The sequence below is a fragment of the Penicillium antarcticum genome (genome assembly GCF_028974205.1).
Source record: "Penicillium antarcticum strain IBT 31339 chromosome Unknown utg000001l_segment0_segment0, whole genome shotgun sequence".
Classification (NCBI taxonomy): domain Eukaryota; kingdom Fungi; phylum Ascomycota; class Eurotiomycetes; order Eurotiales; family Aspergillaceae; genus Penicillium; species Penicillium antarcticum.
The window spans coordinates 1533658-1560801 of NW_026695299.1; the positions used below are offsets into that span (position 1 = coordinate 1533658).

Genomic DNA, 27144 nt, shown 5'->3' on the forward strand with positions numbered 1-27144 from the left:
TCGAACTAACGCCTTCGGGAACAATCCCCAGTGGAAAGGGTTCAGCTGATATCAGAATCAATAGTGTCGCCCCTCAATCTAGGACATCCAGACTCAATCGGGAATTTGCAAACAAAAAACAAGATCAATTCCAGTTGACTGATGGCCTGTGGCGTCTAAGGACCTACAGACAGCTCAATCATGCATTCACGGCGTATCATCTTTAACTTCATATGACAGATACCGTTGAAATTAAAGACCTATGAATGGCCTAGTGTAAGGAGACCCGCACTTGCGGAATCCGTCGGTTACGTTTGCACCCAGTCTTTCGTAAGTATACGGTGTGGCGCATTATGTCTAATCTCGTTCAAGTAGTCCAGGATCGGAGACCCCAGCAGCGATCAGCTCGGACCAAGGCGGCTACCACCTGGAAAGATCATGGTCGATCTTCAGGCCATCTAAGACTGTCTAATTCTCTCCAGCGCTACGGACCTGGAACTGTCCTGGTGCCCTGGTATAAAATTCTCGGCACAGTCTACTACAAGCTTTGTTCCCGGCGTCTCTATAGGCCTTTGTTTTTTTGTCGCTTATTTCTACCCCAGAATAGTATCAATTCATGGTTGGCAATAGCCACATTTTCTGAAACCGCCTTAGTTGCATCATCGGCCCTCGTACTTTCTCTCCAGAAAAATATATACATAAAGTCCATTCATAGTCTAGGGACGAACGTGAAAAGTCCCAATCGCTTTCATAAAGTATGCTCGAGCGGTGAGGCTCGCTCTCACAGCTTCTTTGCTCCGTTTGCATTTTTGGGTTTTTCGGGATGCATTTCTTGTCTCTCTTGGGCCTGACTAGCCTGGCAGCGGCTGCAAAGAATTCAGTCCCAGTGACAACCACCGCGTCAAGCACGACATCAACTACTACCTCGACTTCTTCTATTAAGCTTCCTCTAAACGTGTATCCTAGAAACACCAGTCTGACAAACCAATAGCTTCGAAAACTGCCATAATTGTTGCTTCAGATGGCACCGGCCAGTTCACAGCCATTCAAGATGGTATCTCTTACGCCCAGATCCATGCAATTCCGACCGTAACTGTTCTGGCTGGTACCTACACTTATTCGATCACCGTTTCAGCGACGCCAACGGTCACTGTGGTGAGCCAAAGCGATGGAACCGATGACTATGCACAGAACAAGGTCATCATAACCAATACTGGTACTGTGCCGTGAACAACAATGTTCAACAAATCAACTTCAAGAACGTCAATCTCATCAACACTGGGGCTAACTACGCTGACATGGTCCTGAAGGGAAACAAATACGCGTTCTATGATTGCCAAATTGTCTCGACTGGAACTTTGGGTATTACCGCCAGCGTTGGTCTCGGTGTCATTGCAAACTTGTATATCGAGACGCTCGACAAGATTATCTACGGATGAGCCAGACTCTATGTTTACAACACAGAGATTGTGCCCATTGACACAAATCTCGTCATAAATTTTCTCGTTCTGCTCATAGACGGCGTACTAGCAGTCCTTACTTTGAACAGTTTATCTTTGGTGGATCGGATGACTTCGATATATTAGGCTATCTCATCTTTTAAACTTGAAGCGTCTCTTACTCTCTTCGATTTCTATGGTCTCGGCATTCGAGTGAGCCGCGATGTTGTGGCAGTCGATCAGGTGAGTGAAACCCCTGAAGTGGATAAGAATGCCACGGTATTAGATCCCGGAGAAGCTGAAGGATGTTTACAAATTGGAGTGGACAGCTTTTCTGATACATATTGACACTGATTAGCAGAAGAAAGCGTGGCCCTTAAAGCTTAATCCAAATTGTATGAACATGATCAAGCGAGCCTTGCTTCTATATCTTACTAACCATAATGCTACAGAACAATCCCTGTTCTCGTTGACAATACGAGTGAAACGCCTTTCCCCATCATCGAGTCAACAACGGAGCTACTGTATCTCCTCGAAATGGTGGACAAGAACAATCACTTCGGTTTGTCCAACCACAAAGAACATATTATTGACTCGGTGGATTATCTTCTGGCATGCTACTGGTCAGCCTAAATAAGGTCAACTTGATCGATTCGCAAGATTTGCTCCAACAGAGTCCCGGCCAGTGGACATTTCCTACAATTGTAAATTACTACAGGTATTATGGAGCAAAGATCCAATTGATCAACCAATATTGTAGTTGCCGTTGAAAGAGTTCAGGCCGAGACACTGCGAGTTTACAACGTGTTTGAGCTCCATGTATCTAGAACCTTAGCAGTCAGCCTCGAGAATATATAGCTGGATATGAGCTTGAAAAGTACACTATTGTTGATATCAATGTGGTTCCTTGCATAAGGGCATAGAAAAGAAAAAGTACTATTTCAGAAGAAGACATGGCTCAATACTCCCGCTTGAAAGAATGTATAGCACGAATTGAGTCCAGACCAACTGCGCAGAGGGGAATAAGTGGTAAGTACCATGAAGACGTTCATACTGATTTACTTTTTGGTACTGCTAGTAAACAAATGGTACGTATGTGCATACATTCTGGTATCAGTTGATCCGTTTCAGACAACATGTAGTCCTAAGATGATGGTGATGGAATTAGTCCACTCATGCTAAGATAAATCTTTCCTAATTAACCTGAGTATATATGAATTGATTGATCATCAACACCCACTGAGTACCGTACCTGTATAAGCTTCCTACCAATGCTCAGTCCGTGAGCTCCACAATCAGCTTTGTGCAACTAACCCCCAAGAGCAATTTGTCCAACCCAGCATTGATAGCCCCCAAGCCCTTTCCTACGACGTTCGGCTCTGGACTCGGCCTGATATTCCCCTTGATCAAATTGCTCTTGAGAAACGTTCCAAGCCAGTATCGAAACTGCTCCAATCGCTCTGCTTCGACCACCGATGGGAAAACAAATATTGTCTCCAGTCCGTTCATTTCCTTAGCATTCGGAGGAAGCGGTGGAGCCGACGCGATCTTCGAGGTCTTTGTAATACTTGCTTTGTCATGCTCGAAGAATTTCTTGAGCACCGCCTGACATGGTGCTAGGTCCCCCGTAGCGAGAAAACAATACCTAATCACTACTCCGTCTTCCTTCGCTGCTGAGACGATCGCAGCCACCACTTGTGAGTCATTGTAATCGAATACTCGGTCCGCACCCAATGAATGCACGTAATTATGGTTCAATGATCCTGCTGTGGCGTAAACGGCGGCGAAGGACGAGTTGGGATCATCACGGAGCAGTCGAGCTGTTTGTACGCCCATGGTGCCGACGCTAGAGGAGGCACCCCAGATTAGGAGAGCTTCATGCTTCCCTGTGTTTGTCTTTTGTCCGCTCCCGTTGGTATCAGTAGTGGAACTGATGGAGACAGGAGCAGACACGAATGCGTCTCCTACCCGGGGGATCCCCATGGCATCCCACGCGCTGAGGGGCACCTCAACGGCGACAGGCAAGGTTGCCGCCTCGCTCCAAGTCATTCCAGAGCCCGGAATTGGTACAGCATGTTGCCATGGAATGAGGCACCGCTCCTGGAACGCGCCATAGTCTGGATCACAATACTTCCAGACAGAGACAGCGTAGGCGGCGACGCGGGTGATGCCCGGTTGGAAAGATGGGCCAGAATCATCGTCGGTATCTCCGGTGGGGACATTGTCACCGATTTCAAGGACTAACCCCGACATATCGAAGCCGATGACCGTGGGGTATGTGGGTATCATGAGGCCTTGATCACGCATGATGGCATCTGCCGGGTTGAGGGCCACACATTTGACAGCGATAAGGAGCTCACTCGGTCCTGGCTTGGGTGTGGGGCGGGTCTGAAGCTCGAAAGACAGTCCTTTGGCTGGGGATACGGCGGCAAGGTGAGTGGCCATTCCGACGTTCTGTGTTCTCGTTGTTTTGGAGATGGAAAACATGTGAACAGAGCGTGACATTAATGTCAAGGGTTCGCGACTCTGGTACAAATTACCCGGGGATGAAGCCTTTTTTTATATCTTCAGACTATCATTTCCATGCATTATTACTTTTGATATAGGGCCAAGCTTGCAGCCAATCAGAGCCCTCTCCATCCGAGGAAAGGCTAGCGTGTATGTTCGTTCTCGAAAGAGGTTTAGCGCATAATTCACTTCGGTGCTTCGCCGACTACCTACGAATCGAATCTTCTCGGCATTCAATATGTTCCCAGCCCAGAAGAATCACTCATATCAAAGGTGCCTTAAATTATCAGATGACTAACCAAGAATGGACTCCACTTGTTCAAGAAAAGTCCGGAAGTACAGAACTGCACGGCGGTCGAGATTTGGATGCCGAAATTGCAAGCTCAGAAAACTAAAGGTAGGTTTCTCTGGATGTTTCTTGTTCTGTGACTGGCTGAATAAGTCTCAATTTCTTCTCAGTGCGACGAAGAGAAACCCCAATGCAAGAGATGTATTTCGTTCGGTGTATTATGTAACTTCATGTCCGATATTCCTGATCTACAACCCATCGCCACGAATATAGGGAAGAAAATGCTGGCTCAAGGAGAAACAGCACCTCAAATCCCCGTCTCCAGCGCTATCTGGACATCTGATGGAGTTATATCCTATCAATTGAATGCGAAGTGTCAAGATTTAATCACTCGCTGTTTTGAACGAAGTCTCATTACCGCTGATGATCCTAATACGATATACGTTAATAGTAAGCTCCTGAGGCTGGCCTTCACTGTAAGTCTCATTCTACTGTACTTGTTATCTTTGGACAATTTCTAATTGTGTTTCCAAATTGATGGACCAAATGTTGGCTAACTCCTCTGGCTTACAGTACCCTTACTTGATGCACGCCTGTCTCGCTGTGGCATTTACATATGACCGCCACCTGAATAGATCAGGCGTTCGTCGCAGTCTAGATGAGTGCTACCAATGGTCTCAAAGCACAATTCTCTTCAACAAGCGATTAAGAGACCCAATTGAACCGGAAGATAAGGACCCAATCTGGGCCACTGCCACTGCCATGACCATCTTAATATTCTCATCTCCTGATCCATGCACGCCGGGGGAGTCCTGGCCCTTGAAGAACTCTGATCAATCCGATTTGAACTGGTTACATATGAGCAAGGGTAAAATGTTACTGTGGCAAACAGTGAATCCACTCCGCCCAGACAGTCTTTTTAGCGTCATGACCACAGCCTTTGCTCAAATAAATACACCTTTTCCGGAGAGAGGCATGGATGGTATACCAACAGCTCTGGCTGCCATTTGTTACCTCGAAGACTCATCTACGGCCGGAAACAATCCATATTTCTATGCCGCCCACGCAGTATCCCAGATCCTAGATCTCTCACATGGCGAGGTCACAACAGCTCAAACCCAAGTATTCATGCTCAACATACATGGGCCCTTCGAAAACCTACTCTGGCACAAGGACCCTGCTGCTCTGCTGCTGCTGTATTTATGGTACCGCAAAGCAAGTCCTAGTACATGGTGGATCGAATTGAGAGCTAAAGTGGAATGCCCTTCAATCTGCTTGTACCTAAGACTATACCACAAAAGCAATTCTGCAGTGCAGGCATTTCTTCCAGGAGGGCGGCTCGCTGATGAATAGAAATTTTGACCCTCTCAATGCCTTGCAGGGAATATTTAAGCCAACGCCTGTTTACGTGGGCGTGAAAATGCGGGAAAGCGGATGTTTCACCTACTTAAATGTTTTCTTTCTTGCGTCAAATCAAATTGTCTGGTCCCCTGGAAGAATATCTATGGGTCTCTTGACACTGAGCTATCTAAGCGGGATATGGTAGAGGAGAAAAAGTCTATCTGGCGAATGGATGATGGTGTCATGGAAACCTTACCTCACGTAAGGAAATGGTCGCACCCCAGTTCAGTAGCAAGTAAGTATCTGTTCAGGCTTTTTTACATTTATCGAGGAAAATCTAACATATAGAAATTGTAACCTTATCGCACCTCAGCATATCTACGGAGCCATGGACGAAGAAGTCGACTTCATCATTTCGAGTGACATTGGTAACTCAGAGAGAAGAAAGCGTGGGGGTGCATTTTAGTTGAGCTCCTGTCCAGAAGGACGTTTAGCACTATTGCTAGCTTCATTTTCATGCTCCAAGTAGCAATTGAGCAATGCTATTCCTTCTCTCCTGATCTTTACTTGAAATAATAGCATATCGTGGAACGATATACGTTGGTCTTCGAAACTGCTTTCCTTTGCTGAATTTGAAAGATATGCAGGGGCAGATAAAGCGTATATATCAACCAAAGTTTTGGCTCGACTGCTATTTGAAAGCTGAGAAATACAACACTGAAAGATGAACGCCGAAATGCTCGCTTGAAAGTACGACATTTCTCACTAACGATTGCTATGCGTACGTGCATACCTTCCTAGCGCCATCATAGGGAAGTAGTGAGAATATAGACTATACCCAAGGTAGAAATGGTTTGGGAACCCGGTTCCCGTATATTGAGACTCGGGCCATGATGCTTCATCGGGACGGTCAGATTCGGTCTGTGTTCGTAACAGATATCCCACTCCGCTTTCAATAGACTTTTCGTGGGACAGGCTGCGAGCCAAGAGTGCCATCAATGCCCACCCTGTTTGCGAAGCAGTCGAACACCCCTTACCCCCCAAATCGGGCTTTCTGTAAGATAACAATGTCTCTCCCCATCCACCATCTGGGTTTTGAGCGTTTCTCAGCCATAAAGTTGCACGATTGAGGGAATCGTTCACAAAATTGCTCCCCCCTCCCAATTCGAAAAGAGAGCCAATCCGCAGACCACGTTACTGGTGCCGTAGATATAGTTTGCTCCCCATCGGCCATACCAGGAACCGCTTCGCTCTTGTATGCTGAAAAGGTATGGGATGGCGCGGTCGCAGGCAAGTTTCATGTCTCTGACCAGATCAACTGGGAAGTCATTGCTGCTCTGAAAAAGGAGGCCAAACGCCTCAAGGATCCGGCCTGTGACATCTGCAGTGGAGGGATCGCACAAGGCTTCCATATCACTGAAAGGAATTTTGTTCAAGAATAGCCTATCATTATGAATATCGAATGCTCCCCATCCGCCATCATTGTTCTGCATGCCAATGATCCATTGAACTGCCTTGACAACAGAAGTGCGCGAGTTTGTCAATTTCGGATCTTGTTTAATCATGGCCAAGATTGCAGCTGCAGTGTCATCCACGTCTGGATACCACCGGTTGAAGTACTCAAAGCTAAATCCACCTGCGGTGATGTTTGGCTTGTAAACTCGCCAATCACCCTCTGGTCCGCACAGCTGTCGGCCTTTAACCCATTTCATGGCACTCACAGTGTCCTGCGAGGCCATATCAGCGTCGCAGAGTCCAATGGTACTCAGGATTGTATCCCAAACTGGTGAGACACAGGCCTGTACTCTTTTGCCGCGTTTGTCAGACCATGAAAATCGTTCAATGGCTTCGAGACCTTTCTTGACTGGGGCATCATCAAGCGCGTATCCTTCAAGGCATAGTGCTACGACCCCGGTATGCATGGGTGGGAATATTCCAGCCCAGTCACCTTCGGTCTCTTGATGCTGTAAGATCCAGTCAATGCATTGTCCTCGGGCGCGGGATCGTGTGGGAGAGCTGCGCAAGCCACCGAGCATATGAAGAATACTGTCAATTACCACGAAGGTGGAAGCTACCGCGTCTGTCTTCACCAGTTGCCACAAAGACGGAGAATACGGAACATTCTTCTTTGCTGGATTGTCCCATAGCTCATCCAAGAAATCATTTGTCTCCGAGATGCCATTTGGCAGAGCGTATACAGGACGGTGATGAGAAATGATGAGAAGGGGCACAATAGTGCTGCGTGCCCAGGAGGCTAGTCGATATATACTGATGAAAGCGGCATTCGGCATCATAATCAACTCTGCCGGAAGCTCTGGCACTGCACTCCATGGAAACAGGCCAAACGTTGCCAGATAGATACGCGTGAAGATGCGAACTTTGGCGACACCGCCAACAGAGAGAATGAATAATCGAGCCTTGCGCATGAATGCTGTATCTGGCTCAATACCGAGGATTTTTAACGCGAAATAAGCCTCCACTGAGGTCGAGATGTCGCCTGAATGACCCGGAGCGAGTGACCATGATCCGTCCTGATTTTGCTCTGACAGGAACCAAGAGATCAATTCATTGCGATCTGACTCCATGTCCAGGCCTAAGGCCTGGCGAAGCATGACATATTCCGCGGTGATGGTAGCGTTTGACTTCAGCTCACCACACCAATGGCCATCTTCATGTTGGCGATGGTGTGAGAAGTTTGCAGCTCGATCAAGTGCATGCTTGGCCTCGGCCGCCAATGAACCGAAAGAAGCATCAGCCATGAGGTCTCGAAATTCTTGGAAAGTATGATGAAAATTGCTTACTACCTCCGACGCAGATGCTTTGGAAGATCGTACCAGGGTCAGGTCAAATAAAACTACTCATAAGCCTGTGCAGGAGACTGGATAAAACAAATCTTTTTCTTTACGCTAAGGGCTGACCAGAGGATCCACACGTGGAAGCACTCTATCATCATTATGAGAGGCCACGATTGGACCCCAGACTGTCTGAGTCCAAGTCTGGAAGGTAGCAGCAGCACTGGCCAAACATCTCAATATCCCTTCCTGATCCTTGCGATTTAGATCCGATTACATGTAAAATCGATTGGTCCTATTTCGTTATTGCTAGTACCTGAAGACCCATGCTATGTGAGTAAGATTACCGTAAATCGGCAATAGATTTGGATCACAGCTAATCAGACACTTGTGTGGAGGTTATCTTACTCGCACAAGTAGTGATCCTGCGTTCGGCTTTGTTCGGATCTCCTTAAGCTGCATCTTGCGGGTCCACAGTCGAAAAGTTTTTCAAAAGTGTTTTCATCAAAGGATTCCCTACAGATCGAGGAAATATCTGAACCAGATCTCGGTGGCGTCATAAGTGGAGTCATAATATGGGCTTGAAGATGTCGATCTGTCGGCTTGCACCAAACGATTCGGATTAAGTGAGACCTTCCCGTATCGGTTCGTCTAGTACAACGCTAGGCCCACAGAAGAGCTTGGCTACATGTAGCTGAACCCCATGCTTGGCGAATAAGATTTGCACGTGAGTAAGCTAAGAATTCCCTTTGTTTTATGGTCAAAGGAACGCCTTTCCGGTACCCATAATGAGAGCCACCTCTTAATCTTACCCCGAGCCATAGTATGGTCGCCTCTATTCCAACCAGGGAAAATTGTAGCAAAGCAAATTTTATGGGTTTATAAGAAGAAAAACATTCATCCGAAGATTTCGAAGAAGTTTTCTTGTGGATCTTGGATCAACATTATCTTAACCGCATCTAGGAGAATACCCCGTGTGGATCCCAGTTATGGGGTTCTAGATCCCGATCTGATCCTTGTTTACACCGTACTTTCACGGAAAACCTCGATTGAGGTAGGGCAGTCTTGGACTAGCTCCACTGAAGAGAATTGGTAGGCCAGGCTGATTGTTCCCCTGAAACACTGACCCAGTCTGGGCCTTGCCCAGGTAATCACCAAACATCGTCCTCCGATTTGTTATTCTGACTTTCGGAAATTTCCAGCATATATGCCCCAATATGAAAGACTTGCAGGATCTGTCGACAGTTTGTGTCACTACTGCAGTCGGCCTTGTATGTCTAACGCTTGTCGTTCGTACATGGATCCGTCCTGAGCGGGTCCCTCTGGGGATAGAATGGGCAGGAAGGCGACAAGAGTTCTTTGGCGATATCAGGGCATGTATGCGTGAATACACTGGAGGGTTGAAAACAATGCTTTTGGGTTACAAGAAATTCAATCTCCGTGGGAAGCCATTCATCTTGCCCGGAACAGGCTTTGAACCTCATGTGATGCTACCACCTGAGTTCATCAAATGGCTCATCGACCAACCTGAGGGTGTTCTTTCCCACCGACTGGTTCAAGGAGAAAAGCTGGGTCTTAAGTATCTCCTTCCGGCTTTTGATTACACCTCTGATATGGCCATCATTGAGGCAATTCGTGTCCATCTCACCCGAAATCTTGGCAAAGTGCAGGGTGATCTCTTTGACGAAATGCGTCATTCGGTTGATCAAATGCTCGGGTTGGATGAAACAGAGTCGAAAGAAGTAAATCTCTATGACACTTTGAATGAGATTGTCTTTAAGGCGAGTGGTCGCATTCTTTTTGGCCAGGACTTGACTCGCAATGAAAAATTCATGCATTATGTCTTGAAGTTCGCGACATGGTTTGGCATGGGAACTGTCTTGATCGGACAGTTGGTTCCATGGCAATTTCGACGATTGGTTGGCTCACTCTGCGCTATACCAACGGCCTACTATCGGTCCATGTGCGCAAATCATCTTTGGCCACTATTTGCTGAAAGATATGAGAACATGCAACGCAAAAGAGATGACCCGACTTTTGATTACTCTCCGCCGGAAAACCTGATAACTTGGATGTACCGTGCGGCATTCGATACGAAAGACCAAGAGATCACGAGCGGAAAGCCTTTGGCGGCTAGGTTCACGGTCCTAGTAGGTGAAATCACAGGGGCATATTGTACGCGTCATTTCAAACTAACAACTATTTTTACAGGTAGCGGGGGCAATTGCAACATCCGTAGTGACATCCACTAACGCTCTACTTGATCTCCTTGGTTCCGACCCTGACCAGGACTATTATAGACTCTTGCGGGAAGAGTCAGAAGCAGTTTTCCTAACAGAAAGTGACTGGAACAATTCCACTTCACTCTTAAAATTGCATCGTTTGGATAGCACGATTCGGGAAAGTCTTCGACGACATCCGATCATTCTTCGCGGCTTGTCTCGACAGGTGATGCCCAAGGACGGTGTGACGCTACCGAACGGCCAAAACATTCCTCAAGGGGCGTGGCTCGGATTTCCCGTTCCAGCCATTCAGAACGACAGCCGATATTACAACGAGCCCGATGTGTATACTCCGTTCCGCTTCTTGCCCACAGAAACGACCAAACGAACTATGTTGGTGACTACCAGCGATACTTTCCTTCCTTTTGGCCACGCTAGGCACTCTTGGTATGCAATACATTGTGATCCACGACTTCTGGACCAAATAAGCTAATGAGATCTAGTCCCGGTCGCTGGTTTGCGTCTCACCTTATGAAGCTGCTCTTTGCGTACATCACTATCCACTACGACATCGAACCCTTGAAGGAAAGACCTTTGAACATGATAGTTGGCGATCACCCAATTCCTCCTCCATGGATCAAGATTCGTGTCCGTCGCAGAGCGCGTTATACCTAGGCTGACATAAGTGCGAGACTTGTGGGCATTGATGCGTACTGCAGAATCCGAAATCTTCTTCCTTTGTTGCCCCCCCCCCACCCCCCACCTTGGCTTTTATGGAAATATTCAGTATAAATGATTACTTAGGTCGCTTGACAGATGTATATACTGTCCAGTCATCTGAGCATGACTAACCCGAACCAAAAGCAAACCTCGGGGTCCACGGGACCATTCATGGTTACGTCATCAGATGGAGCCCAACAGCTCCTCACTCTTTGTACATTTATTAGTTTTCACTCAATTCTGCCTTCCAGAAAGAGACCCCATAGTTTAGAAAGCGCCGAATCACAATCAACAGAGAGTAGTCACTCGACGAAAGCAGAGATGAAGAATGCAAAACGATGCTTCCCAAGATACTCGTTTACATAACCCCTTCGAGCATGTCGAACTACCTGAACAGGCCCTGTCATCTCATCATCACATTGTGAGAAGCGAAAATGACACAGAGACAAGAGATTTTGAACCTCCTCATATCCCTGATGGATTAAGCAATATCTTCTCTAGGTGGGGATGGTTGACACCTGAATGTGAAGGTCGTTCTCATTCCAGAAGAACGTTATCAGATCAAGGTTCTCTAGAACCTACGACCCCATCTCACCCGCAGGAGACGGGTTTGTATGCATTTGAGTCTGATCAGACGCAGAGAACTGCAACGAGAAAGAACAAAACAGAGGGAAAATCACCAACATCGTTCGAGGAGGAATATGGCAAATTCAACAAAGTTCTCCATTTCGATGACTCCAATACTGTTCAATTATATGCAAAGAAAGTGCCGGCCTCCGATCTAACCTCATCGCCAGAGGCATCTTCGCCTAGTCATATGTTAGCAAGATTGAGGCGAAATTCAATATCCAACACAATCAGGGAACTATATGCAGTCAAAGTGTTTCGCCACGCCCCAAAGACTCTTCTCTCACTGCCCAGTTCTCTTCAAAGTGGAACCCCAACGGTTTCCCTGTGCCACCCCAATATTGTTCCTCTCCTCGACATTCTCTATAATAAGCAAAATAACCTCTGTCTTGTTATGCCTTATTATGCTGGCGGCAACCTCCATACATTTCTCGCACATAAAGTGAAATTAACGGAGAATGTTCCCGCCGAAGAGGCAGATTGTTTGACCATTCAAATGCTGCGGGCAGTGGCGTTCTTACATGAAAATAATATTGCCCATGGTGATATAAAGCCTGAGCACGTACTGCTGACCGCGCAGGGTGCTGTGAAACTAGGTGGTTTTGGTGAAGACCCAGATGCCATTCGAGAAATATTTCAACTATCACACGGCAGTAGCCGCACTTCAAGTTTTGCGGTATCCAGCCCGAAGTCAGCTTCGGCTCAGAAGCATGCGCCAAATTTTTGCATTCGGACAAGAGTATCGGATTCAAGTAAACCGTATCTTCCACCCGAGAGGTTTCCCGGTCACCCTGCTTCTCACCGTGAAAGTTATACGCATCAAGATGTGTCTGATGCCAAGGCGGGAGATATCTGGGCATGCGGTATAATCTACATGTTCTTACGTTCCGGTCAGCTTCTTTGGCAGAGTGCCCAGAGAACCAGTCCTCATAAATTCTTTGCTGAATACCTCCGGTGTCGCATGGAGGAAGATGGCTATAATTCTATACAGGTTCTTGGAAATGTAAGTAACTCTATCATCTATTCCCAGGATGAGAAATGTACCTAATCCTTCGAATCCCGCAGCGTTGTCGAAATGTGGTTTACGCGATGTTACATCCTGATTTGGGTTCAAGGATTACTGCAGCAGAGATCTTAAGATCTGAGTGGGCCCTGGGGGTTGCAGTATGTGAAGTTGGGGAGAAGGGGCTATGATCGTCACTTCAATGTTGCGCTTCCCATATGCAAGCAATTGACGCGAAGTAAATCTCAAAGATTGATGTAGATTAATAGCAATAAAGACAGAGAAAAAGAATATATAAGAACTACAACCGCAGAACCCCCTCCCATGTCACATGGTCGTATTTGGTTGCCAAGTGAAAATCCTTACTAGAATTGGTGACACTGCAAGAGTACGAGGTGCCCTTACCGCGAGGCTGATGCCAAACTTTAGAATTACCAGGGGCACAAGAACGCAAAAATATCATTCTCCTTCATATTCTTTGAAACACAACATGCTCATGGAATAGCTGACTTGCACTTCGGGAGGTTTTCTGCACCAAACCGTATCAGTCAGGTATGATCCCCCAAGACATTCACTGATGGGGACAAAGCTTACTAGTACTGCATTTAGAACTGGTATAGTAGCCATTGATATAGCATCCCATACCCCAGTTCCAATCCCAGGTGCTGATAATATTATGTGAGCTAAAGGGAAAGCGTGGAGTAAGTAGCAGACTCACCAGTTTCCTTTGTAACAGTCCCCAACAGCGTAGCACAGATACCTGTCTTTATTGCCATCTGCAACCGAGCCCCAGTACTCTCCATCTAGCCGAGGCTGTCTGCGGCACTTTACCCAGCCGTCATTATCACCATGGCTAACGATGCTGCACTCTTGTTCTCCGCGCTTAACAAGGGGGTTGGCAGTGGCGGCCAGAGGGAGAGTTATAGTAAGGACAGTGTAAAATCCAAGAAGCATTGTGAGTTCGGAGGTTTTTGAATCTTTGATATCGGGGGTGTCTTAATAAATTGGTTGAAAAAAACCAGCCTGGAGGGCAATGCAACCTTTTATAGCATGAAAATGTACTACATCCCGCCAAGACTACGACCTCGTATTTCGCTGCTTTGAACCTAATTGAAAGAGAAAAACAGACTAGTGATCCTCATGCCGAAGAAAGGATATTATTTCAAGTACAAAAGGCCTACAATGTAGGGGCATCATTTGTCGGATCCCCTCCAGTTGACTTTATTCTACGCGGTATGATACGTAGCTTCCTACGAGACAATGGTCTGTCAAGTTTTGCATGTCACAACTTAGAGGAAGCAAGTTATTTGGGGTGTCTATTTTCAACTAGCATATTGAGTGGTAGTCATTGGATTGATTATAGCGAGTCAAGAAAGCGGTCAAGATGATGGTCACGTAGTTGTAACTACGAACGGCATTGTGAATGAAGAATCAAAATCAGGACGTAGTCCAGAAATAGGTACCGCAGTCAGGTCAAAGTGATAATGAACACTCAACAGCCTGTGAAACAGCCAGGACATTGCTCTCTTTTACCAGAGTTTCAAAGCTACCTTGGAACCCCAGCAACCTAGTGTAAAGCGTGATAAAGCTCGTTAGTGCGCAAATAAAAGGCCCACCTGCATTCTTCTTGTGGCACGTCTTCTTGCTCTTGTTCCAAGCCGCAGCCTTACACTTGGTCCGACCAGCAGCAGCAGATTCCAGACAAGCGCGAACTAGATTCGTCACAGGGCTATCATAAACCGATCCTATGATTCCTAGGATGACACCGAATTAGTTTCAAGTCTGGAAATGATATGATCTTATCAACATACTCCTGTTGCAATGTACGCGGTAGGCCGGGTAACTTCCAGTAAGGTATTTGACAAGCCGGAGTTTACCATTGGCGTCGTCGCCTATTTCATTGTCTGTCTGTCTGTCTACCAAAGAAAAAACAGCGGTTGCAGAGAGAACTTTCAACATACAGACGAAATCTGTGATGGCATTGTTGAAAAGTTTTTGTTCCCTTTCTCGTACTCGGCTACTTCATTATGGCACTGGGTAGCTTTGACTTGGCAATCTTTCAGGATATCCATGCATCCTTCAAGCGTTTCAGGATCGTCAGGGAACTCCTCATCCTCAGTACCACGGCGCTTTGCATCTTCCTCCTTGACCTCATTGGTCATCCAAGTCTAGTCAAAAAGGGGTTTAGTGCCACATTTAATGGTATGGGCATAGTAGCAAGCCTTTCAATCTCTAGACCTGGAACTCCATGCGGTGGCCTTGCCTACAGCTGGGCATTTCTCACTGCAGCTAGTGAGTCAGGATTTCAAACTGTTTGAATCGACCCAGTCGCCCTAGGTAACTTTAGCTGCGGACTTGCTGCAATGGTAGGTTAATTCATATTTCTCATCAATCTATTGCATATCTTTTTGTGGATCTTGGCAGATATACTTGTACTCAGATTTTTCTTCACTGAGACTAACACTAGCAGTAGCAAGGCTAGCGGATAATACTAAAGCAAAGATGGATTGAGTCGTTTGCTCGAAATAATGAGCTACCAGAGCTGAGATCTACCCAGCATGGTCGCGCGAATCCACGTGGAATACATCAACAGATAGTTGTTCATTCGACAAAAGAATCTAAAGTCGTGGATTCGACGGCTGAAGTATCAAAGATGGCTAGATGAGGTACTTATAGAGAGCTTCTGCTCACGTCCGCTCCAATGAATTTCGTGGAAAAATGGACGACCAGTTTAGACTCTCGCCAATTGTGCACAGAATATGAATAGAGCAATCGATTCCAAGCGTTACTTTTGAACTTGTAGGTCGTCAAGCTCACATATCGTGGAGATCTAACGCGAGTATGTGGCTTGAATCTGTGGCTGAGTAGCCGGAGCCGCCCAACTCCGAGGAAATGCCGTTTCGGCCGAAAGGCTAGGCACAATCTTATAGTTCATAGCTTCAGAGTAGCACGGCTCTAGTGATCCCTTCGGGTCAAACTGGGAGGTCAAAAGCCACTAGATACTACTGGGGCTCAATAACTCTCGAGACTGATGGTAGATAGATTAGTCCATTCACTAAGGCATTCATTTGGCTTTTGACGGACTGAGCAGGCGACCACGAACCCTCGACAGTGTTAGCGCGGCTGATGGCATAACTAGCACGTCTCCACACTCTCTTCAAATCAAACGGATATCCCCTGAATAAATATGCACGTGACGTAGTGAGTCGGAGGAATAAAAGCCTGGATTTGACCTGTGTTCTGCTTCAGGAGTTCAGTTTCAACAGAAGCCGAAATTGCCCATATTGTCCAACTTGAGAAGCTGGATCGAGATTCAACAGGTTAATCCTATATTAAAAGGTCAGTTGCCATTGTATCTCTTCTCTTCTGCCACTTAGCATTACTAAAGGTAGTAACAGACCTGGGCAGCCACGTGCCATTTCCCGCCGACAAAGCAGAATGATTATCACTCGCGGATTTTCTCTCACAAACTTCGTGATCGCCAGCTCGGCATTCTGTTTCCAAGTTTGTGTTTTGTATCCTTGGCATCACAAACTCGACGATGAATTTCAAGAGCTGAAGGCCGAGCATCTTCGCTTACTGCAGGAGGGGGAGGAGAATCGATTAAATGAGCTGAAGTCTATCCGTGAACATCTTGGCCTGCTTAACGCCAAACCAAATTAACATTTTAATGAACTTGATGCTGGACAGGATCTTGGGGAGAGTGAAAGGCCCACACCTTTGGGCGTGAAAGACCATGTTCACAGTTATCACCCGCGTTAACCACTATCTTAGAGGAAGAATTTGGTCAGATAGACTATTCAAAGAACTGAGTTGAGCAGCAAGAACAATTTGTACAGGTAAACATCACAAGAATATGCACAATCAAAAATCCCAATGAAACTCCGGCGATGGTTGAAACCCAGGGGGATCGCGATAGCAAAAGATTTGTCATGCCCTACTCATCCCCAAGAGTCCTTTGATCCGTAACTCTTCCTCAGAAGCGCCTGAGTGTGTTGTCCGACCTCGATGTCACGGTAGTTGTGACAATGTCCAGCAGCCCCTATCTTCCAATCGGCACTGAATGCATCGATTACCTGGGCCTTTACCTGAACAGAGACCTTGGAATATCGATGACCGTGTGTCTCCGTGACATTACGAGTGTATCTTTCAGTGATCAATTGGAAAGTTTGACTCTTCGATCACTGCTGGCAAAAAAAGGCCTCTGTTACAATGCCATTTTTAAGATCTACCGAATCGTAAAGCCACCATCTACCCGAATATCCGCTCCATTGATCATCCCACTAGAATCCTACACAAATCACGCGTTAGCAATCCAGCATACATCAAACCTGTCACCCAACCATGAATGCCAAACCAAAGAAAGACTTACCTGACAAAGAAAAACAACCGCATCGGCAACCTCCCCCGGCAACGCAAACTTGCCAGTAGGAATGCTCTCCAAGAAAGCCTTCCTAACCGTATCCTCCCCCCAAGCCTTCTTCCCCAGCTCTGTCCAAGCAACAGTCGGCGAAACCGTATTAGCCGTAATCCCCCTTCCGCCCCACTCCGAAGCCATACTCCTCGTCAACCCTAGTAAACCAGCCTTGGACGCACAATATGCGCCATGGCGATATAAGGCGGCATGCGCAGCTTGAGAAGAAATACTAACAATCCTCCCCGGTGGAGCTGGAACCGTCGGTGAAGCCGACTGTTCGGACTCCGAAGCAGCGAAATAACTCCTTGCAAATGCCTGCGAGCAGAGCATCGGACCGAGCATATTAGTCGTTAGATGTTTGAGTGTCTCTTCCGGCGGTGTGATTTCCATATTGGATAGGGAGACATAGCCAGCTGTGTTGATCAGGATACTTGGGAATGGTTTCTCTTTTCCCGAGAAAGGGTGGGTTGATAGAGTCTCAAAGGCGGATTGCACTGAGTCCGGCGATGTGATGTCGCATTCGTACGTGCGGATGTTGTCCATGCTGCCTTCTTTGCTTCCGTAGCCTTGTTCTAGGAGTTCGTCGCGTCTGGCGGCTTCGAAAGGAGCGTAGAGGATTGCCAGGCTTGCGCCTTGGGAGTGCAGCTTTTTGCCTATGCTTGAGCCTAGGCCTCCTGTTTTTTTTTTTTGTTAGGGAGGCTGTTCTTTATATGTATATATCGGTGTGATGTTGTTCGCGTTGGGCATACCGAGGCCTCCTGGGAGGATTGCTAGTCTGCGTGCGAATGCCATTATATAAGGTTCGCCTGAATGAAGGCAAGATTACTATGGACGAGATTGGCAGAGAATAGTTGTTCAATGATGAAGCTGAGGTTGTTCAGTTCCCCCACGCTTGGCCTGAGGGGAACATATATGCTTTTGGTAATGATCGTCGAGACGTCTGACGTCAGATAAGACTGCTCCGGATTCCCATTACTCATGTGAGTAGGCACCAGAGGTTGATGATGCTGAGTTATATATCTTCCTAGTTCAGTTAATTTGTGTTACTGCCACTGCCATTGGCTTGGGAATATAACGTCATCTCTGTCTCTGGTAGTCAAGACTGAGCCGCTGGATTGACAAAACTCAATTGGAGAGAGCTCGGTCCAATCATATCAAGACCACAAACGAGGTTAGTATGGATGTTCAGTCTACATATCTACATGTCTACGAGCGGTTTGCTGTGACTGGTAGTGTACGGTGCCGACCTGCTGATCAAGTGGGGTCCGTGGGAGAGCTGGATCCCTGTGCAAGCCACTATCCTGCATCAACTCGATCCCAAGGAGTAAACACTATGCATGAGCAGAGGTATAAATCCTCTTGACGCAGCGAGCTAGACAAACCTTGTCGGTCAGGCGATACCCTGCAGATTGTACTCTGTACATGGGAAGAGCTATGCCCAAATCCTCCATTCTGCCTCATGGCAGAAATGCAGAAATGCAGGAATGCAGGGCGTCGCGGGATCGACAAGGGCACATCAATAGTGTAGCAAAGAGACAGAGCCTGCAGCAAGCACAGGGCAAGCAAAGAACCGGAACAAGCATGGTCTACCTGCCAGTAGCAAACCGCAGATCTATACCTTCGGAGAGGTGGTAAAAGCATCTGCCCTGAGACTGGGTCTGCAAGGCAAGACATCAAGGAGAGAAGAGGGATGAAGCATGCATGTCCTTTCGCTGGTATTGTCCAGATCAAGTTTTAACGGTAATATCTCAGAACGAGGCTTGCACCTTTGGCGGACCAAAAGCGCGAGATCTCGAACACCCGTCATGCGTGCTACGTAAAAATACACTTACCCTGTGCATCCCTATGGATGCCATATTATACCCTCCTCGGTGCTTCACTCGTCGCCATGACTTGTGAGAAACACCATACCTTTTTTTCTCGGCGAGCTGAATGGGAACTCAGACCGACACTGAAGCGTCCTTGTTCTCATCCCGCTCGATGGGCTGGTTGACCTCAGAATCCGAGTCAGCGACCTTGAGGTGCTTGAACCAAATATCATTCGACTTGCGCCACCATTCAGCGATCGCGAGGATAGTGACACCACCCATGATGACGATGGCGTAGTTGAACAGACTTGAGTCAGCATCGATCTCGCGGTTTGAGTAGGTCGGCGCACACAACACGGCGAAGGCGAACCCGTTCCAGATGAAAGTGACAACGGCAGCCACAACACCAAACCGACCCAAGTCCCAGAAACCCGGGCGGAAGGTCTTGCGAGTGATGAAAGCCCGACCAATGCCAACCAGACCATATGCTGCGAGTGAACCAGCAGCGGAGGTCGAGATCAAACTAGAGAAGGCCACTTGGGACGGGAGCTGTGTGCAAAGCAGAAGAGCGGCAATAGTTGCGATGAAGATGACTGCGTTGTGGGGCTGCTTCGATTTCGAGACACGGGACAGCACATCACTATATGGGAAGACACCGTCGCGAGCCACGGCGAAGACCAGTCGGGAGACAGCCACCAAGGAGATCGAAGTATTCAGAATAGCTCCGATCATTGAGATGATGGTCATCACCACATGGGCATGCGGTCCGAGCGCCATGGCGTACATATTGATAAATGGCTGGGGCGCACTGGTATCGTAAAAAGTCTCGATAGGTGGCATGCAGAACAGGAACAAGATAATGATCGGGAAACCACATATTGCAGAGGCGACGGTCGCCCAGAAAATACCCTTAGCAGCCGCCTTCTTAGCCGAGACAGTCTCTTCTGCGACATGGCCCGACGCGTCCTGTCCGACTAGGCAGCTGCCCACCAAGAACCAGGAGAGAACCCAGTTGAGGCCGGGACTTGTACCGCCTCCATTGTATGTGGACGTGAAAACATATTCAGCCGATTGGAAACCATAGGTCTTTGAAACACCGATAGGAAGCCAAATGAAGTTGAGCAACATATCGATGATGATAACCGTGACACCCGCCCGGAAGACCCACGAGTACATACGTGGTGGCAGGAAATTCAATGCGGTAGCGATAGCCAAGAAAAGCAGCGAGAAAGCCCAGGCCACGGCGCGGGCACGTACATCGGACGTCTCATATGGGAAGCTTGTTTCCGGATTGAACACGACGACTTCGGAGACGAGATAATTGGCAACACCAAACGAGTCACTGGCCAAGAAAGCGGTCCAAGCAACCAAAGTCCACGCAGCAACGAGGAAAGAAACAAAGCGACCAACGCGGCCACCACCCCAAGATCGGAATGCCCAGTAGTAAATCGACCCCGCGGCGGGGTAGCTCGAGCAAGCTTCAGCGAGGCAAGCGGCGGTGATGATCGAGAGAATGCTGCCGGAAATCCAGGAGCTCCATCTGAATGAAACAGGTGTTAGTGATCAACATTGGACTGCAGAAAAGTGCAAAGAAGGTGCAGAGGGGATTGCATAGAGCGTGTGATACATACATCGCGGCTGGCCCACCTCCACTCAAGGCAATGTAGAACAACACACGGATGCCCCCAATGCAGTACAAGGCCGAGAAGGAGCAGGCGAAATTGTCAAATGACCCCCAGCCACGTGCCAATACTGCACGATAACCCAAGTTCAGCAAATCGCGATCATCTTCGTTTGTCACCGACATTTCATCGGTCTGGACTTGATGGGTCTTGTCTTGGGACTTGGCCTCGACGGGGCCAATGGGATCAACACGGTCTGAGGATGCCATAATTGCTGTCTTTGCAACAAGAGCTTGAGGAGAGACGAGAGACTTGTGCTTGACTATTCTTTCAACAGCTGGACAATTGGCTGGAAGACCAAGGAATTAACTTTTTCGATGGCAGATCACGTGGGCCGATCAATTGCTTGAACGGACACCGATGTTCGGGGGAATTCTGGAATGGAGTGGATGTGACTTGGACGTGTTAGTCAAATAGGGGTTGGCTCATTATTGGAGCTTTGCTTGTAGTTCCCTGGGTTACTAGATATTTTCGTGTAGTAGTAGCTCTGACCAATTAATTGGTTCTAGTTGCGCGGGGTTGCAATAGGTTACATTTACTCGACACAACCTCATGAACAACATAAACAACATAAACAATGTAATAATATCAATTGGGTATGACCAGTATAAAGCAAACATAAGTACGGATCAATTATAAGTAAATATCATATCCTTACAGCTTACAGCACATCGACATATGCACAAACTATTGAGTCTTATCGGTGACACCCAATGGCGTGATCGACCTTAGTGCCCCGATCACGGAGATTACCGTGGGGTGTAAGTACACTGTATGGACTGTAACTTACATGTTGATCCCCGGAACTACACCCATAATATCAGCTGTATTGTCAAGTTCCCCGGTATTGTTAGTGTATGAGGGCGGCCATACCATACCACAGCCCCTCCGTGTAAACTCCCCCTTGGGTTAGTCTATTTTCCCTTCCCCTCTATTTTCTTCGAGCTTTTCCCTCTTTCCTTTTCTCTTTCTTCTTCATCTCTCAAAGGCATCGTCGTTTGCTTAAGAGACCCTGCCCATTCCCCCCTTACACACACACATCCATCAAGATGGTTCAATCGTATGTTCTATCCTCTCTATCCTCTCTCCATTGCTCCATGCTCCATACTGACCGGACCCTAGATCTGTTCTGGGTTTCCCCCGTATGGGAAAGCTCCGTGACCTCAAGAAGGCTACTGAGGCTTACTGGGGTGACAAGATCTCTCGTGATGAGCTGATCTCCGAGGGCAAGCGTCTCCGTCTTGCTCACTGGCAGATTCAGAAGGATGCCGGTGTCGATGTCATCCCCAGCAACGACTTCGCCTTCTACGATCAGATTCTCGACCACCACCAGCTCTTCGGAACCATCCCCGAGCGTTACACCAAGTACAACCTCCACCCTCTCGATGAGTACTTCGCTATGGGTCGTGGTCTCCAGAAGGAGGGTGTCGATGTCCCCGCTCTCGTACGTGTCCTCTATATTCCACTTTATGTTTATTTGTTTTCTTGGTGAATCAGATGTTAACATCCCAATAGGAGATGGTCAAGTGGTTCGACAGCAACTACCACTACGTCAAGCCTGCCCTCCAGGACAACCAGGTCTTCAAGCTCGCTGCCGAGCCTAAGCCTGTTGCTGAATTCCTTGAGGCCAAGGCCGCTGGCATCACCACCCGTCCCGTCATCCTCGGTCCCGTCTCTTTCCTGACTCTCGCCAAGGCCGACCGTGGCCAGAGCGTTGACCCCATCTCCCTCCTTGACAAGCTCGTTCCCCTCTACGTTGAGCTCCTCGAGAAGCTCAAGGCCGCCGGTGCCGAGGATGTCCAGATTGATGAGCCTGTCCTCGTCTTCGACCTTGCTGAGAAGTCCAAGGCTGCCTTCAAGCCTGCCTACGAGAAAATTGGTGCCCTCGGTGCCAAGGGTCCCCGTATTACCCTCACCACCTACTTCGGTGATATCGTCCACAACATTGATGTCCTCGCCAACCTCCAGAGCCTCTACGCCATCCACGTGGACCTTGTCCGCAACCCCGAGCAGCTTGACACTGTTGTTGCCGCTCTCGGCCCCAACCAGGTCCTCTCTGCTGGTGTTGTCGATGGTCGTAACATCTGGAAGACCAACTACAAGGCTGCCATCGAGAAGGTCGAGAACGCCATCCAGAAGCTCGGCAAGGAGCGTGTCGTCGTCGCCACCTCCAGCTCCCTGCTCCACGTTCCCCACACCCTCGAGAGCGAGAAGACCCTCGATGCTGAGGTCCGCGACTGGTTCTCTTTCGCTGTTGAGAAGACCGCTGAGGTTGTCGTGATCGCCAAGGCTGTCTCCGAGGGCCCCGCTGCCGTCCGTGCTGAGCTCGAGGCCAACGCCAAGTCCGTCCAGGCCCGTGCCTCTTCCGCTCGCACCAACGACCCCGCTGTCAAGGCCCGCCAGGCTTCCGTCACCCCCGAGATGCACAACCGCCAGTCTCCCTTCCCCACTCGCCACGCCGAGCAGGGCAAGACCCTCAAGCTTCCTCTCTTCCCCACCACCACCATCGGTTCCTTCCCCCAGACCAAGGAGATCCGTATTCAGCGTAACAAGTTCACCAAGGGTGAGATCACCCCCGCTGAGTACGAGAAGTTCATTGAGAAGGAGATCGAGGAGGTTGTCCGTATCCAGGAGGAGCTCGACCTCGATGTTCTCGTCCACGGTGAGCCTGAGCGCAACGACATGGTCCAGTACTTCGGTGAGCGTCTCACCGGTTACGTCTTCACCACCCACGCCTGGGTCCAGTCTTACGGCTCTCGTTGCGTGCGTCCCCCCATCATCGTCGGTGACATCTCTCGTCCCGCCCCTATGACTGTCAAGGAGTCCAAGTACGCTGCTTCCATCACCAAGAAGCCCATGAAGGGTATGCTCACTGGACCCATCACCTGTCTCCGCTGGTCCTTCCCCCGTGATGATGTCCACCAGTCCGTTCAGGCTCAGCAGCTCGCCCTCGCTCTCCGCGATGAGGTTGTTGACCTTGAGGCTGCTGGTATCCACGTCATCCAGGTCGACGAGCCCGCTCTCCGTGAGGGTCTTCCCCTCCGCACTGGCTCCGAGCGTGTTGCCTACCTCAAGTGGGCTGTCGACTCCTTCAAGCTGTCCACCGCCGGTGTCACCGACGGCACTCAGATCCACTCTCACTTCTGTTACTCTGAGTTCCAGGACTTCTTCCACGCCATCGCTGCCCTCGATGCCGATGTCCTGTCCATTGAGAACAGCAAGTCTGACGCCAAGCTCCTCCAGGTCTTTATCGACCAGGCCTACCCCCGTCACATCGGTCCCGGTGTCTACGACATCCACTCTCCTCGTATCCCCAGCGAGCAGGAGATCAAGGACCGTCTCGAGGAGATGCTGCAGTACCTCACTCCTCAGCAGTTGTGGGTCAACCCCGACTGTGGTCTGAAGACCCGCCAGTGGCGCGAGACCAAGGCCGCCCTCGAGGGCATGGTCGCCGCCGCCAAGTTCTTCCGCGCCAAGTACGCGCAGTAGATCCTTTCAACCCTTTACCATTTTAATAGGAGGCGACATTCTCAACCTGTCGTCTCTGGATCGGGGCATTTTATTTTATGATGAGTTACGAAGATGATACCAAAAGTTCAACATATGGGTTTCAATGGGTTTCTAGAGGATACCAAAAGCGGGCCTGGAGTTTCAACATGACTGACGATTATATCTGACATGGCTGTCGTCGCCTTGGTGGTGTACGGCCATGTCGGGTTTACTATTTCAACATTGTGTGGTTTCCACATGCGCAAGGTGTACAACCTTGCTTGATCGTTCTCGATCGACTGTTTCTATTATCGTGTAGAATCAGATGTCAATATTACATTTCCACAATACTTTTTCCTTCCGTGTAGACTGACTGTAGTGCTTGACCTGAGCAGTTGTAGATGTCAATTGGTGCTCCTTGGTGGATGTTCTTGTTACTGAATTGAAAATACTCGCCCATCAGGTGATGATGCCTCCAGGGTGTAGCGTGGTCCTGCATCGTGATTTCGAGGAACTCCCTCAAATACTTTTTCAGTCGTACCGTGTAGGTACCCGGTCCTCGGTTTCATTCCATGTTCTTCGTCGCACAGGCTGTTACATGTAGCTCCATGTGTTTGTCCTTGTGGAGTTCGAGTGATTGAGGGGAAGGGTGGAGGTTGGAGTATACTTATACAGGAGGGGAAGGACCTTGAGTTACACCTTGGTGGAATGCCACAAGGTACCCAAACAATATCCCACGTGCCTTTGTGAGAGCAGAGGTTATTGCGACGACATATAGCTCACTAGTGACGTGATATCGAATATCCAATTCTTATCTTAATACACGCCAAGGGAACACAATTCTTGTAAATCATGTATTCGAAAATTTGAGAATCAGCCACTTCATGAAGCTGAAGCCCGTAGCGAGGCCTAAGCACGGCGTCTAAGCGTGGGCTGCAGGTCCCAGGCCTAGACAGTCAGGGACTGCGGGGAAAGAAAAGGGATGATGTGCGTCTTGGCGCCCCATTCCCGCCAACCCCAGCCCACTTCTCGACCTCCATCAACTTGCACTGACCTCCGACGTCAACGCTACAAGTCCAACTAGATTAAAGTGATCAAGGATACTGCAATTCTCTCCCGTCAGCTCCCTCCCGGACATGGCGCCCCGACTCGACAGACTGTCCGCCCAGACAGTCATCCGACCACCAACAGAGCGCACCCTCCGATTCACAGAGAATGGCACCTTCCACATCTCAGTCTTCGAAGACCTACATTTCGCCGAAGGTACATGTCATGCCCAGTCCAAACCCCAGAACCCATGATTCCACCACCAAATCCATGAAAAAGGGGTCAAATTCAAACTTACGCCCCAATAGACGACAAAAAAGACGAAAAATCAACAGAAGTGATGTCATACATCCTCTCAAAAGAAGAAATCGACTTCGTAGTCCTAAACGGCGACTTAGTCTCCGGCGAGCGGACCCAAAAAGCCGACAGCAAGAAATACGTCGATAGAGTCGTGTCCCCGCTTCTAGACGGGGGATACAAATGGGCTTCGACGTACGGCAATCACGACAGCGAGGTTAACCTTGATCCCAAGGAAGATATGTTCGAGGCTGAGACGCGTCATGCGAACAGTCTTACGGAGAGTAAGGTTTTCGGTCCGAAGGCTGGTATCACTAATTACTACCTGCCTGTTTTCTCGCATCGTGCGGCGCCCACCGATAAGCCGGTGCTTATTCTTTGGTTCTTTGATTCGAAGGGTGGTCATTACTATCAGCCTGAGGGAACTGGAGGGCCTTCTGTTAAGAGGCCGAGTTGGATTGATGAGTCTGTATGTATTTGTGCTATTGGAGTCTTGAACGTTGTGGAAGGATGAACTAGCTAATTGGATTTTACAGGTGGTGGATTGGTTCACTGATACGGAGTCCAAAATCAAGGACAAGTGGGGTGTCATCCCATCGCTGGCTTTCTATCATATCCCGGCCCATGCCATGCTGGAATATCAAAGCAAAGACAACGTTGACCCGCATCGAAACCCAGGTATCAATGGCGAACGAGTGAATCCGCAGGGAACAGGCGATTGGAGCTATGATAGTCAAGATGTCAAGTTCATGAAAGCACTCCTTCACACCGAGGGCTTGATTGCCGGGTTCAGTGGCCACGACCATCAAAATGACTGGTATGCAACCCACCAATCACAGCCACCACCCCAGTCTCAATTCTAACAAATGAACAGGTGTTTCAAATGGGACGGCACTCTAATCGACCACGACCTAACAGGAAACGGCATGAACATGTGCTACGGCCGACACACAGGGTACGGAGGCTACGGCGACCTAACCCGCGGCGGCCGACAAATTCTACTGAATGAGAAGAGTCTCCAGGAAGGAATCGAGACTTGGATTCGGTTGGAGGATGGGTCCATCTCTGCGCATGTCACGCTGAACTCGACTTATGGTCAGGATCCGTATCAGGCGGTTTCGAATGGTGGTGTGACGCGGCCGGGTGTTAACTCGGAGGGATCGGTGCTTTCGCTTTTCTGGATGTTTATTCCTCTGTCCAAGCTTTTCCGGTGGTAGAATTTTGGTTGGGTTGCTCCGTTTGTTTTATATCTTATTTTTATATTTCGTGTCAGTCGCTGTGCAATGGAATGGTGACTTTGCTGTTAGGCTTGAGGTGTTTGCTAGCCTGTATGACCCACTTGGGACGACGAGGGGCTGTGGTGATCCTATACAAAAGCAGGTCTCGATCGAGGATAGACGCCCCAATATCCGACCAAGAGACACTGCTAGATCGATTAGATCCATACCCCGGATCTGTACTTCGTGCACATACAACAATCTCTC

At 48.5% G+C, this 27144-nt stretch overlaps 10 protein-coding genes across 10 annotated transcripts; 5 read left to right on the plus strand and 5 right to left on the minus strand.

The window, feature by feature from the left end:
• Positions 1 to 802: 802 nt before the first annotated feature.
• N7508_000575 (uncharacterized protein) lies at positions 803 to 1418 on the plus strand (the record flags this gene model as incomplete). Its single annotated transcript, XM_058458660.1, is given in 3 exon segments — positions 803 to 953; positions 971 to 1134; positions 1239 to 1418. 3 exon segments carry the CDS (start codon positions 803 to 805, stop codon positions 1416 to 1418), a joined length of 495 nt encoding a protein of 164 aa, XP_058324882.1.
• Positions 1419 to 2693: 1275 nt separating this feature from the next.
• N7508_000576 (zinc-binding alcohol dehydrogenase family protein) lies at positions 2694 to 3863 on the minus strand (the record flags this gene model as incomplete). The annotated part of the gene is made up of 1 exon (XM_058458661.1): positions 2694 to 3863. The coding sequence occupies one exon, from the start codon at positions 3861 to 3863 to the stop codon at positions 2694 to 2696; it is 1170 nt and encodes a 389-aa protein (XP_058324883.1).
• A 367-nt stretch (positions 3864 to 4230) lies between these two features.
• On the plus strand, positions 4231 to 5568 carry N7508_000577 (Zn(II)2Cys6 transcription factor domain-containing protein; the record flags this gene model as incomplete). The annotated part of the gene is made up of 3 exons (XM_058458662.1): positions 4231 to 4323; positions 4386 to 4691; positions 4789 to 5568. 3 exons carry the CDS (start codon positions 4231 to 4233, stop codon positions 5566 to 5568), a joined length of 1179 nt encoding a protein of 392 aa, XP_058324884.1.
• A 1127-nt stretch (positions 5569 to 6695) lies between these two features.
• On the minus strand, positions 6696 to 8315 carry N7508_000578 (uncharacterized protein; the record flags this gene model as incomplete). Its single annotated transcript, XM_058458663.1, has 1 exon — positions 6696 to 8315. One exon carries the CDS (start codon positions 8313 to 8315, stop codon positions 6696 to 6698), a length of 1620 nt encoding a protein of 539 aa, XP_058324885.1.
• A 1250-nt stretch (positions 8316 to 9565) lies between these two features.
• N7508_000579 (cytochrome P450) lies at positions 9566 to 11245 on the plus strand (the record flags this gene model as incomplete). The annotated part of the gene is made up of 3 exons (XM_058458664.1): positions 9566 to 10498; positions 10560 to 11017; positions 11074 to 11245. The coding sequence occupies 3 exons, from the start codon at positions 9566 to 9568 to the stop codon at positions 11243 to 11245; spliced, it is 1563 nt and encodes a 520-aa protein (XP_058324886.1).
• A 3204-nt stretch (positions 11246 to 14449) lies between these two features.
• Positions 14450 to 15082, minus strand: N7508_000580 (uncharacterized protein; the record flags this gene model as incomplete). The annotated part of the gene is made up of 4 exons (XM_058458665.1): positions 14450 to 14487; positions 14537 to 14665; positions 14732 to 14828; positions 14882 to 15082. 4 exons carry the CDS (start codon positions 15080 to 15082, stop codon positions 14450 to 14452), a joined length of 465 nt encoding a protein of 154 aa, XP_058324887.1.
• A 2066-nt stretch (positions 15083 to 17148) lies between these two features.
• Positions 17149 to 18129, minus strand: N7508_000581 (putative short-chain dehydrogenase/reductase; the record flags this gene model as incomplete). Its single annotated transcript, XM_058458666.1, has 3 exons — positions 17149 to 17211; positions 17293 to 18011; positions 18087 to 18129. 3 exons carry the CDS (start codon positions 18127 to 18129, stop codon positions 17149 to 17151), a joined length of 825 nt encoding a protein of 274 aa, XP_058324888.1.
• Positions 18130 to 19277: 1148 nt separating this feature from the next.
• On the minus strand, positions 19278 to 21036 carry N7508_000582 (uncharacterized protein; the record flags this gene model as incomplete). The annotated part of the gene is made up of 2 exons (XM_058458667.1): positions 19278 to 20685; positions 20777 to 21036. 2 exons carry the CDS (start codon positions 21034 to 21036, stop codon positions 19278 to 19280), a joined length of 1668 nt encoding a protein of 555 aa, XP_058324889.1.
• Positions 21037 to 21876: 840 nt separating this feature from the next.
• N7508_000583 (5-methyltetrahydropteroyltriglutamate--homocysteine S-methyltransferase) lies at positions 21877 to 24316 on the plus strand (the record flags this gene model as incomplete). The annotated part of the gene is made up of 3 exons (XM_058458668.1): positions 21877 to 21887; positions 21950 to 22271; positions 22343 to 24316. The coding sequence occupies 3 exons, from the start codon at positions 21877 to 21879 to the stop codon at positions 24314 to 24316; spliced, it is 2307 nt and encodes a 768-aa protein (XP_058324890.1).
• Positions 24317 to 25452: 1136 nt separating this feature from the next.
• On the plus strand, positions 25453 to 26877 carry N7508_000584 (metallophosphoesterase family protein; the record flags this gene model as incomplete). Its single annotated transcript, XM_058458669.1, has 4 exons — positions 25453 to 25579; positions 25672 to 26129; positions 26197 to 26477; positions 26535 to 26877. The coding sequence occupies 4 exons, from the start codon at positions 25453 to 25455 to the stop codon at positions 26875 to 26877; spliced, it is 1209 nt and encodes a 402-aa protein (XP_058324891.1).
• Between the last annotated feature and the right edge of the window lie 267 nt (positions 26878 to 27144).